Source organism: Schistocerca serialis, chromosome 5 (assembly GCF_023864345.2).
Source record: "Schistocerca serialis cubense isolate TAMUIC-IGC-003099 chromosome 5, iqSchSeri2.2, whole genome shotgun sequence".
Lineage (NCBI taxonomy): Eukaryota > Metazoa > Arthropoda > Insecta > Orthoptera > Acrididae > Schistocerca > Schistocerca serialis.
The window spans coordinates 634,994,652-635,007,504 of NC_064642.1; the positions used below are offsets into that span (position 1 = coordinate 634,994,652).

Below are 12,853 nucleotides of genomic sequence, written 5' to 3' on the forward strand. Positions count from 1 at the left end.
CCGTTGCATACTCGAGAGATGGGCTCCACTTAGTCAGTTGCAACAAAATTTTATCCATCGCTTAGTTACTATTCTGCTGTGCGCCAGTGCTGTTCTTTAAGAATGTCATTACCTAATAAAGTTATCATGTAATTAGATACGTTACCTTAGGTGTACACTCTAATGTAGTTTGTCATTTCATTCAGTAGTTACTCTATTCCACAAATTTGGATGCATTCAACACTTTTTCCAGTGCGTTTTTCGTTATTTTTATGTCATCACAGTGTTTCCTGCATTAAATTGTTATCTATAAATTTTATTGGTCTTACTGAGCAATTTTTCCTACGGTAGTATTTGGGTCTAGGCTGTGGAAGGTTTGAATGGGTTAGGCAGATAATCCTATAAAATTGATGATCTACTGCTGTAGTAAGATTACTGACTTGGTTGGTTCAGTAGTACACACGAAACAAGTATTATGACACTAAAGTAAAAGCGTTTTGATGTATTTATTTAGTTCTCATTTTTCTTCGGTTCTGTGGTGTCACATAAGCTCAAGCTACTCGTTCATAGAACGAAACACTATATAACTCACACAAAGCTTCTAAAATAAATTATAAAAGATAGTAAATTAAAAACACATGAACATAACTACAATAAATACAATTAAATCACATATTATAGTAAATGTTGTAAATTACAGCGAGGAACGCCTGTACAGAATAAAAGGAGAATGTCACAAGGAAACATTCAATTCAGAACTTAACATCCCGTTTTTATCACTCATATGTTTTAGTTTCGAAGAAAGCATATTTAGAATGAAACTGGTAGAATAGTGCACACCACTCAGTGTACTCTTGAAGGAAGTGTTAGCTAAACGTAAATCACTTATTTGTCAGGTGTTGGAGTGAATGCTCCCGGTCTTTTCGATTGGTCAATATACCATGGGAGAGAGGGGTGCCAAAGTTAAGAGTGCCGAGATGCTTGAGCAACGGCCTGTACAAGATTCTTTTTATGAATGCGCAAGTTTACATCCTGTTATTACGGTTCATCCATCCTCGGAATCGAGAATATCGACGATTTTTGCCTGTTATCGATATCGATACTGAGAAGATATTGGCTTCAGGAATTCTATGACTTTTGTGATCAATTGCAAAATAATTTCTTCCTTTAATTGTGCTGTGAAACCTTGCTTATTGCCACATTTCATGATTCTTGGTCATACCCTATAGGTTTTCAAGAGTAAATCTGTGAATCTCAAAATAATATGTGATGTAAATGGCCGCATCTTTTCATTGCAGTAAATTATAAGTTAAAGTTTTTTACCCTGCCAAGGGATCATGGACTTTGGAATGTGACATCAGTTTCAACTTAGTACTTGTACCTGTTCCTGAGAAAGAGGTGTCTTAACAAACGGACAGACAGTCGGATAACTCGAGGCAAAAAATAAATAAATAAATAAACATGTGACATAAGTACAAATTAACAATTTTCCGATTTTTCTGTTTACTTGTACTGTGAAACCTTGCTTCTGACCCAATTACGTGATTCTAGCTCAACAGAAAGTACCCTGCAGATTTAGATGAGAAGCCTAAAATTCTCGAAATCAGTTTTCTTGGCGGTTGAGTGTTGCGTCTTCCTGTTCACATATGTTCTAGTCGTGCCCTACACACCCTGCCAATTCGAATCAAAGCGATGCGGCGAAGTTCTTACAGTACGCTTGTAAGATTCATTGCAAGAAAGGAACTGTAGTCCAATCAGAAAGGAGGCAACTTACAAATATCTCGTTCGACCGATACTTCAGTACTGATCGTCAGTCTGTGACCCTTACTAGACAGGAGTGATAAACAGAGAAGACCCAAAAAAGAGTAGCACGTCTCGTCACTGCGTCATGTAATAAGGTAATATCAAATGTATCGCGGAGAAGCTTAGTCAACACTAGTGCCAGTTGTTATTAGGCAGGAGTCATATACTGCAATGTAGTGTACTGTTAAATTCTGAAAGTGTACATTAAACAATGGAAAGTCCAGAATGGATTAACGACAGCATTTTGAAAATGGTAGATTGCTACTCACCGTGTACAGGAGACGATGAGCTGGTATACATTAAACTTACGGCCAAAAGTCCTTTTTCTGTAGAAGAAAACACACACACATTCACAGAATCATAACTCTCGCACACACACACACACACACACACACACACACACACACACGTTTTTGTGAATTTGTGTGTTTTTTATACTTCGAAACAAGCCTTTTGGCCAAAAGCTTAATGGAGAGCAGTCTTTCAGCTGTTCGTATACGTGACCCAACGTCTCTTTTGTAAGGCGGGTAGCATTTTCATAATATTGACGATGGCGTACATTCGCAGAAAAGTCAACCAATATAGTTCTAACTCCCACGTACACCTCCCAGAAAGACCATGAAGATAAAAGAAGATATATTAGAGTTCACATGAAAGCCTACCAACAATCGTTCTCAGCCACCATTCACAACTAGAACGTGAATGTGTGCGTGTGTGTGTGTGGGGGGGGGGGGGGGGGGGGGAGGTGGGAGGTGGACCCTTCAACACACGATTAGGTAACTTTCAGAGTGTAATTCTAGATGTACGAGATGTCCCAGAAATGTTGCAGCAAACTTCTAGACGATGTGGGGCACAAGATAAGGATTGAGAATTGCGTAGGAACCCATGACCGCAAACATTAGGGGTAAGTAGCAACAGAGGCCGAAGATCTGAGAGAGGTTCACTTGAAACATTTATTGGACATAACGAGTACACATGGTGTACGAAATGAATACGGCTCTGATGTTACAACAGATGCTCGAAGTTCGCACCATCAGACGCCATGCACACAGACATCGACGTAGCATTGACTGCCGGACACCAGACACCGGCAGTTTCTTTGATTGTAGCAGCGACGGGATCCAGTTCAGATTCCACAGGTTTGCGATACATGAGAGATTTCTTGGCTCACCACAGAAAGAAATCAAGGCTCTATAAAGCCGGTAAGTGTGGGTGCCAAAACTCTTGTGTAGAGCCCCACCTAGCGGAATATGACGGCGTTGCTATGCAATTCTCAATCCTTGTGATGTGCCCCACATCCCCTAGAAGTTTGTCGCAACATTTCTGGGACACCCTGCAGATGTAGATGTAACAGTCTCAGCTACAGAGTTAATACAACTGGAAGAGCTACTTTGTTTTCTATTGTCCAGTATCCTTTTAGTCGATCTGCTTGAGAAAATTAACTGTTTCATTGTCATGATTTAGACGGAAGGTTCGTTCTATTAAGCAGCATCAGAAAATCAGAACGAGTCAATACACGAGCAGTCACTGTCACTGTACATGGTCGCTTTCTTCAGCGTCGCGATCTTCATCGCCAAACGGCCGGTCGGTCCAGTGTAGCCACTGCTTGAGGAGAGAGAAGAGCGCCCCGCCCGGGCTGATGGTGCCTGCCAGCTGTTTCATTGTCATGATTTAGACGGAAGGTTCGTTCTATTAAGCAGCATCAGAAAATCAGAACGAGTCAATACACGAGCAGTCACTGTCACTGTACATGGTCGCTTTCTTCAGCGTCGCGATCTTCATCGCCAAACGGCCGGTCGGTCCAGTGTGGCCACTGCTTGAGGAGAGAGAAGAGCGCCCCGCCCGGGCTGATGGTGCCTGCCAGCTGTTTCATTGTCATGATTTAGACGGAAGGTTCGTTCTATTAAGCAGCATCAGAAAATCAGAACGAGTCAATACACGAGCAGTCACTGTCACTGTACATGGTCGCTTTCTTCAGCGTCGCGATCTTCATCGCCAAACGGCCGGTCGGTCCAGTGTGGCCACTGCTTGAGGAGAGAGAAGAGCGCCCCGCCCGGGCTGATGGTGCCTGCCAGCTGTTTCATTGTCATGATTTAGACGGAAGGTTCGTTCTATTAAGCAGCATCAGAAAATCAGAACGAGTCAATACACGAGCAGTCACTGTCACTGTACATGGTCGCTTTCTTCAGCGTCGCGATCTTCATCGCCAAACGGTCGGTTGGTCCAGTGTGGCCACTGCTTGAGGAGCGAGAAGAGCGCCCCGCCCGGGCTGATGGTGCCTGCCAGCTGTTTCATTGTCATGATTTAGACGGAAGGTTCGTTCTATTAAGCAGCATCAGAAAATCAGAACGAGTCAATACACGAGCAGTCACTGTCACTGTACATGGTCGCTTTCTTCAGCGTCGCGATCTTCATCGCCAAACGGCCGGTCGGTCCAGTGTGGCCACTGCTTGAGGAGAGAGAAGAGCGCCCCGCCCGGGCTGATGGTGCCTGCCAGCTGTTTCATTGTCATGATTTAGACGGAAGGTTCGTTCTATTAAGCAGCATCAGAAAATCAGAACGAGTCAATACACGAGCAGTCACTGTCACTGTACATGGTCGCTTTCTTCAGCGTCGCGATCTTCATCGCCAAACGGCCGGTCGGTCCAGTGTGGCCACTGCTTGAGGAGAGAGAAGAGCGCCCCGCCCGGGCTGATGGTGCCTGCCAGCTGTTTCATTGTCATGATTTAGACGGAAGGTTCGTTCTATTAAGCAGCATCAGAAAATCAGAACGAGTCAATACACGAGCAGTCACTGTCACTGTACATGGTCGCTTTCTTCAGCGTCGCGATCTTCATCGCCAAACGGCCGGTCGGTCCAGTGTGGCCACTGCTTGAGGAGAGAGAAGAGCGCCCCGCCCGGGCTGATGGTGCCTGCCAGCTGTTTCATTGTCATGATTTAGACGGAAGGTTCGTTCTATTAAGCAGCATCAGAAAATCAGAACGAGTCAATACACGAGCAGTCACTGTCACTGTACATGGTCGCTTTCTTCAGCGTCGCGATCTTCATCGCCAAACGGCCGGTCGGTCCAGTGTGGCCACTGCTTGAGGAGAGAGAAGAGCGCCCCGCCCGGGCTGATGGTGCCTGCCAGCTGTTTCATTGTCATGATTTAGACGGAAGGTTCGTTCTATTAAGCAGCATCAGAAAATCAGAACGAGTCAATACACGAGCAGTCACTGTCACTGTACATGGTCGCTTTCTTCAGCGTCGCGATCTTCATCGCCAAACGGTCGGTTGGTCCAGTGTGGCCACTGCTTGAGGAGCGAGAAGAGCGCCCCGCCCGGGCTGATGGTGCCTGCCAGCTGGCAGTGGCCCACCAGGTGGTAATCCTGTGCCAGGACCCCCCGGTCCTGCGCCAGCGCCAGCAGGGTGTCCAAGGCGTGCAGCGCAGTCGGCGTCGGTAGGTGTCTGCAGAAGGTGCCCATCAGCGCCACGACCAGACAGCGGCCGCCACGGTCCTCTAGAGCGTCCGTCTCCACGCCCAGGCTGAGGTCTGCCGCCAGCTCCCAGCCGCGGCCCTCGTACACGGCGCCAGACGGCGCCACCACGAAGTGGAACGGCAGGTCCGCCCGCCCGCGGCAATGCACCTCGAAGTTCTGGAGGCTGCGCATCTGACGGCGCTCACCCTCCGCACCTGTAGCTTCCTTTGTTCTGGTGTGACCTGGAAAATCAGCATCTCTATCAGTGTATGTTCACACTCCAAAATTAATAAAATACTCTGCTGTCCATTAAATGGAAGTGGAAATGAGCGTTTGGCGTCATTCGCTGGGATGCCCCTTACGGGACAGGTCCGGACACCTTGTTGCAAGTCTTAATACATTCGACACCACATTGGGCGACCTGCGCTGTGGATGGGGATGAAATGATGATGCAGACAACACAACACCCAGTCCCTGAGCGGAGAAAATCCCCGACCCAGCCGGCAATCGAACCCGGGCCCGTAGGATGACAGTGCGTCACAATGACCGCTCAGCTATCGGAGCGGACTGTCCATTAAAAGCCGGCCGGAGTGGCCTAGCGGTTCTAGGCGCTTCAGTCTGGAACCGAGCCACCGCTACGGTCGCAGGTTCGAATCCTGCCTCGGGCATGGATGTGTGTGATGTCCTTAGGTAGTTAGGGTTAAGTAGTTCTAAGTTCTTGGGGACTGATGACCTCCGCTGTTAAGTCCCATAGTGCTCACAGCCATTTGAACCATTTTTTGTCCATTAAAAAAGCAGCACCACGATGGTGGCACTCAACAAACTTTAAACTGTCACGCACTATATGCTTGCATACGCAAATGATTAGGGTTGAGTGTAACTGTACGAAGTAAAAAGAAGTAATGCCTTCTGCATTTAATATACAAGGAACGCTTTCTTATTCAAAAGTTGCATGTGAATGTAGGCTGTTTTTGAGAAGATCATGTTATGCCTTGGCTAAAAAAGTGAGAGGTCTATCAGAATGAGTCGCAATTTAATAGCGGCAAGATAATGAGCTATTGAGACTACAGTTTATCGTTCTATAATATTGCTGTTTGTTTTTGTCAGAATCTCTCGGCACTCCTGCAGATATACGATGACGGAAAAAAAAGATCGCAACACAAAGAAGGAGTTGCGTGTTTCTACATCTGAGAGATGTGTCTATTTAAATTTCGCACCAACCGCATAAGAGTGACGCTATTAGCGCCAAAATGAGGATGAAAATCACGTTTGCTTTAAATACCTGCTGTAGAGATCTTAAGCGTCAGTTACCTTGAAGATCTGGCGTGGTAAGTTGACGTTAGTCAAGAATGCCTTTAAGGCGACAAAGACGCTGTTATCAACACATTACTGAGTTTCAGCGAGGTCCTGTAGTAGGGCTACGAGGTGGTGGATGTTCCTTCTGCGACTTTGCAGAAACACTTGGCAGGAATGTAGAAACTGTACGTGATTTCTAGCAGCAGTGATCACGAGAATGAACAGTCACATGGAGACTCGGATCTAGAAAGTCACTTGGCGCTACCTGGAGACAAGCCCATCGTGTTCGGCATATGGCTGCGACGCATCGTACTGCGTCTGCAGTAGAAATTTGAGCAGCAGTTGTCACCACAGTGACACAACGAACTGTTGCAAATCGGTTACTTCACGGACAGCTCCGAGCCAGACGCCCTGTAGCTGACCCCAAACCACCGCTATCTGCGACTTCAGTGGTGTCAAGCGAGAGTTCATTGGAGCGCAGTGTAGAGGTCTGTTGTGCTTCTGCCTCGGTGCCAGTGATGTACGCGTGTTGGTTACGAAAAGGCCAGTTGAGGACCAGCACCATCCTGTCTGCATGCTAGACAGATTGGACCTACACCTGGGTGCAATTTCGTATTAAAACAGAAGCACTTTCGTAGTTATCTCAAGCGCCCTCAATGCAAATTTGTGCGTCAATCTTGTGATTCGACCTGCTGTGCTGTCATGCATGAACGGCATTCCAGGGGGTGTTTTGCAACAGGATAATGCTCGCACACATACCGCTGTTGTAACCTAACATAATCTACAGAGTATCGAAATGTTGTCTTGGCCTGCTCGATCACCAGATTTGTCTCCAATCGAGCAAATATCGGACATTATCGGAAGACAAATTCCAGTGTGCTTCACAAACAGCATTAACCGTCCCTGTATTGGCTGGCCAACTGATACAGGCAGGGAACTCCATCCCTCAAGCTGACGTCCGGAACCTGTACAAAACAATGCATGCACGGTTGGATGCTTGCTTTCGATATTCTGGCGGTTTCACCGGTTATTAATGTACCAGAATTTCATATTTTGAATGACTTACCTCGCGCTTATGTTAACCTGCGATCTTGCAATGTTAGTCACTTAAATGTGTCACCTAGAGAAATCTATTCTAAAAATTTCATTACCCTGCTTTACTTATTTTTTGATGTTGCGATTTTTTCCGTCAGTGTAGAATAGATAGGTTTAGCAGCGCTACACTCATTGCCGTGCTAGGATCTAAACAGCGCTACATGGCTTGCGCCAGACAGCACCGAAATAGTGATCGCTGAGCTGTAACAGACAGTACAACCACGTCACAGTCTGGGTCAGCCATTGGGCTCGTTTGCAGCAAGACAGGTATCTACACAGACACTTACACTTTTATCGTACCAAAAAAAGGCCGGAAGCGATATTCCACACAGACTGTATGATTCCGTGTAGAGCACTAAAGACTGCTAGCATGGCCACCATTGTTGTGACTGCCTTTGAAGCAACAGCAGATGGGCGGTCTGACAGTGGTGCGACTTTCGTCAGCACTGGACACAGGAGTGGCTTCTCAGATTCCAAGTCCTGACTGCAGCGTTACGATCTATATATCTACATGCACAGGCTCCGACGAGAACAAAAGTTACCGGGTTGCATTTGTCACGGATGTGGTATTTTACAGAGGTCACATTGCCACACCAAAGTTGGCAATCCCAGTCGATACCCCGGACATTAGCGAGGATTCCCTACAAAATGCAACGATGTGTGGGAGTCACTCCTGAAGAGCACACCTCCTCTCTCAGCGAAGTCGCGCCCTCACACTGAGGTCAATATAGTGTTGAACTAGCAAGAGCTCTGACTAGTTCGTGACCTCATCTTAAGGAGTCATCATCATACTATAGGACCAACGTGAAAGTTAAACTTTCTGATTGACGTGTTCATTTAAATGCGGAACATTTTGCTACAAGAGAACAGTTTGTTAATTAGTGCATCAAGTGATGCTTTGCTATTCCATAAGAGCTGTACATTATGCAGTACTCCTGTGACACAGAAATGTATCAAATACAAATGAAATTACACAATTTCAGAGACTTTACTGGTCGCATAGAGATATGATTTTCTTTATGTATATGCACTGAAGCGTTGAGTGAAAATTTGTACCAAGACTGGGAATCGAACCCAGGTCTCCTACTTACTAGGCAGGTGCTTTAGCCACTAAGCCACATTGGCACAACAGATCACACCACTGCATGGATTATACTGGTACGCCTGCCTTCTCAATCCAGATTCTGTTCTTGCGTAAGGGAGAATTTAAAATAGACTGTTGCGGCAGTGAGAATTTGGATCGAGGTGGGAAGCATGCCAGGGTAATCCATGCAGTTGTGTTAACCGCTGTGTCAAGGTGGGTTAGTGGCTAATGTACCTTCTGAGTAAACAGGAGACCGGGGTCCGATTCCCAGCCTTGGTACAAATTTTCACTCGCCGCTTCAGTCTATACACGTAATTAAAGCCTCAAAGTTAAGTAGATTTTTTATACATTTATGTAATAAAGTGAATTAATATGTCATGTGTTCTAGTTGATGAGTCTTCTTCCAGAGCAGTCAACGAAACCACAGTTGTGGCCAGACGAAAGTAGTTTCGCCTGGTCACAACAAAGGATATACTGGGCCAGGACATGGCGTGGTAGTATAGAGTTCCATTGTCTTAGGCGATAATTCGGCCAGTACCTGTTACCATTCTGATGCGTTAAAGGGCACTAGCTTTGTGTTCGAGGTCTCTGTGACGCTGTCTCATAACAATATTACCACTTAACGGCCTGTAGTTTCCTGACCTATATCAATACAGAAGGTGTTCAGCTGTTGCCCTGGCCGACATGTTCTTCAGATCTGTCATCCATTCAAAACATGTGATGATGAGAGACAGGCATTCGATCACTGAGCAGAATGCTGCCATAGAGTTGAAACAGCATGGAATGACATACCTATATCTGTCATCCAAGCTCAGTTTTCACTTGTTGCCTGCTAGTTTGAAGGTACTGTAGCTGCAAGACGTGGTAGCTCTGTTTACTAATTTTTACACTTTGTATATCTGTATGGACTACGAATGTACTAAGGAACGAAGAGATATACATGAAGTTCTCTGAGGCTACAGATACCACGATAAGGAACAGTTCAGTAAGCAGTTCATCTGAAGAGGAATGGATATCTCTAGAAAGGGCAATCACAAAAGTTTGAAAGAAAAACTTAGGTATAAAGAAGATAACTGTAAAGAAACCATTAGTAACAGGGGAAACACTGCATATGATCGATGAATGATGGAAGAACAAAAATGTTCAGGGAACTCAGGCATACAGAAATAAAAGTCACTGAGGAATATAATAAATAGGAACTGCAGCAAGCTAATACGAAATGGCTGCATGAGAAATGTGAAGAAATTTAAATGGAAATGATTGTCGGGCGGGCTGACTCAGTATATAGTGTAACAACACCAACGCTATACTATTGTACATATAATAATTTACATTTCTTTTGATTTTCGATAAATTAGTGTAATCGATGTTCTGATTTCATCTCTTTTTTGTTTCATGCCATTACGTTAAAGAAACTGTAAACAATTTTCGATGTGAATATTAATGTTTATGTCCAATTGCAAGCAATATTATAACAAAATGGAAATGTAAGAAATGTTGATACTGTTGTAAGATGTTAAAGTTGTAATTATGCGCCTGGTCCATACGTAGGCAATGTATTAGGATATGTAGAATGCAAAACCTCGGGTGAATACTCTGTCTGTAGGGGAGCGGTAAAAGGTGGATGGCAGGCGAGCGCGGGAAAATGCACACGGGCGCTGCACGGCATAACGGGCTCAGCAGCAGTAGTAGTCGGAGTTGGGCATCGGTCTAACACGTTCTGGATCGAGGAGGCTCTCCTGGAAGACGTAGTTTCATTGAGCCTCGGATGTGCCGTTTCCGACGACTGTACAGCATGGCAAAATTACATAGGCACTAAATGGAAAAATATTGCGACGCTATGAAGAAGTTAAGTGCCGATACATCAAGAGCCATAGCTGTGATTGTATGCGTGCTCTGCGCCTCGCCATCTCGCCGCCCGCCAACCGCCGCATCGATACGAACAGGTTGAATCTTTTAGTCTGTATTCGTGTGGACCAGTGTTACTTTTGTTCCTTACTGTTCCATAACAACTTAACTTCTACCAGAACTGTCCTATCATTTAATTATCCTCATCACTAACCTAGACAGGGTCCTTTCCACATGTTGTGCAATCCGAGTGTCCCGAGATGAAGATTTAAAGTTTATGTTAATAATAATTACCTGCAGACCTATCTATGTTAAAATTATGTTTAAAGAACTTTGTTGTTAAAGGCGCTGCAGTCTGGAACCGCAAGACTACTACAGTCGCAGGTTCGACTCCTGCCTCGGGCATGGATGTTTGTAATGTCCTTAGGTTAGTTAGGTTTATCTAGTTCTAAGTTCTAGGGGACTAATGACCTCAGAAGTTGAGTCCCATAGTGCTCAGAGCCATTTGAACCAAAGAACTTTGTTGTTAATGAATATATAGGTAAGTAATATAGGTCTGACAAAGTTGGAAGATAATGTTGAAATTGGTTTAGTAATGAAGGCTAATTAATTTGAGACAAAAATAATGGTAGTTAAATGAGCAATAAATAAGACAAAAAGAGTAGTAACTCATATATTGGAAATCTTGAGTGCTTAACGATTTCGATAATCAAAAATTTCAGTACAGTGATCATAACAGTTTCAGGGTCCCCCCCCCCCCTTTTTCTTTTCTATTCATGTAAATTCTGAAATGTACTGAACTGGTTTGACCAGCAAAGTTAAAGTCAAGATAAAACCAAAAGTTATTAGTGTTTTACCTTTTTCAAAATTGACATTGTATGTGTGTTTCGAAAGTGCTATTTCTAGGGTAACCTATGCCCGATTTTAATCAGATCAATAGACTGTACGAAGTTTGTAGTAAACATTATAGTGTATTTATGGCTTGTTCATATTAGTACAGAAAGTGAAATTATTAGTTCAGTAGATTTTCTGGTTCTAAAATTTACCATATTATGCAGTGTTATTACGTGTTGTTTTGAATACACGTACTTCAACTTGTACAGGGAAGAAACTCAATTAATGCCTAATTACGCTGGCGACCGTTTTATTAACAAATTGGTAGCATCTGCTGTGTTGTTTCTTGTCCGTCCTAACGTGTAGTTGCACTTCAGACTTGCTTGACCTGTCATTGTTGTTACTGAGTGGGTGGAAGTCTGATTTTGCCTCCATTCTGGTACATGCGGTCAACATATATACCAAAATCCTTTCTTATAAGGTGAAGCCCGTCAACTTACCATAGTACAGGCTTTAATAAGTATCGTGCGCAGTAGCGTAGTGTTACAATAGGAAAGTCAAAACAACCTTCAATGAAATTAAAAGGAAGTGTGCTAATATTAAGAGTGTAACGGGAATTCCACAGTTAAATGCAAAATGAGAGAGCGGTATAGATCTCCATGAATTTGGTAACTCTCCATCACCTCGCGATTAGTTTCAGCTTGGTCACTGGGGCAGGCACTGTGCACAACTTCTATTCTAAGCATGATAAGCAATCACTGTAGGAGTGTCGCGATTTGGGTCAGGGAGCTCAACTCCGCATCAAGTGGTCTTCTTTCCTAAACTTTACCAACCGTATGTCATTTCAGTTTTCTTTTTCTTCGTTTTATTGTTACTGTCTGTTCCATCTAGAATAAGCTGTTACTGAATTATTTAACAATGTCTGAAGTAAATCAAATTTTTGTTAATAAATTCGGGAATTTATTTTACCTGTGAATTTCATTCCATACTTAGTCATCCCTTTACCTAACTAACGAAAATTTATTACTTCCCGCCAACTGATCCATTGTTGGGCCGATAGTTAGCGTTGACTAATTTCATTGCGGACAGCTTAATTAGCGCGGTTTCTTGAGCAGATATGTAGATTGGCAACTATCTAGCACTTTAATCTCTCTCTTTATTAGACCTGGAGGGGGCCGGGAGGTGGTGGTTTGCATGTGTATATTTTATTCCGTAACTGTCCAAAATTTGGTTCATGTGGAGACATCAGTAAACGCTGAAATGTTACTTTCGTAAATAGTCTATTCTCCCAACACAATTACCACAATTACAAGTTACAATGTGGTTTTCTCAGAGACTAGGGAGAGCTACTGCATCCGTCTTATGATCTGAAGACGGTCGTCGACGCCATAAACCGGTAGTTTACTATTCAAACTGTGCGTAATTATGCCGGAAGGTAAACCAATTTAGACACAGT

General features: G+C 44.1%; 1 protein-coding gene and 1 non-coding gene across 2 annotated transcripts in view; both read right to left on the reverse strand.

The window, feature by feature from the left end:
• Nucleotides 1–2,557: 2,557 nt before the first annotated feature.
• Nucleotides 2,558–12,853, reverse strand: part of LOC126482114 (uncharacterized) — a 191,300-nt gene continuing 181,004 nt past the window's right edge. The window contains exon 8 of the mRNA XM_050106089.1: nt 2,558–5,482. Within this exon, the coding sequence (XP_049962046.1) occupies nt 5,001–5,482 (482 nt within the window). The 3' untranslated portion in view covers nt 2,558–5,000. The remainder of the gene's footprint in view (nt 5,483–12,853) is intronic.
• Trnat-agu (transfer RNA threonine (anticodon AGU)) lies at nt 8,685–8,756 on the reverse strand. The gene has a single exon. It is a non-coding gene; the product is annotated as a tRNA-Thr (tRNA).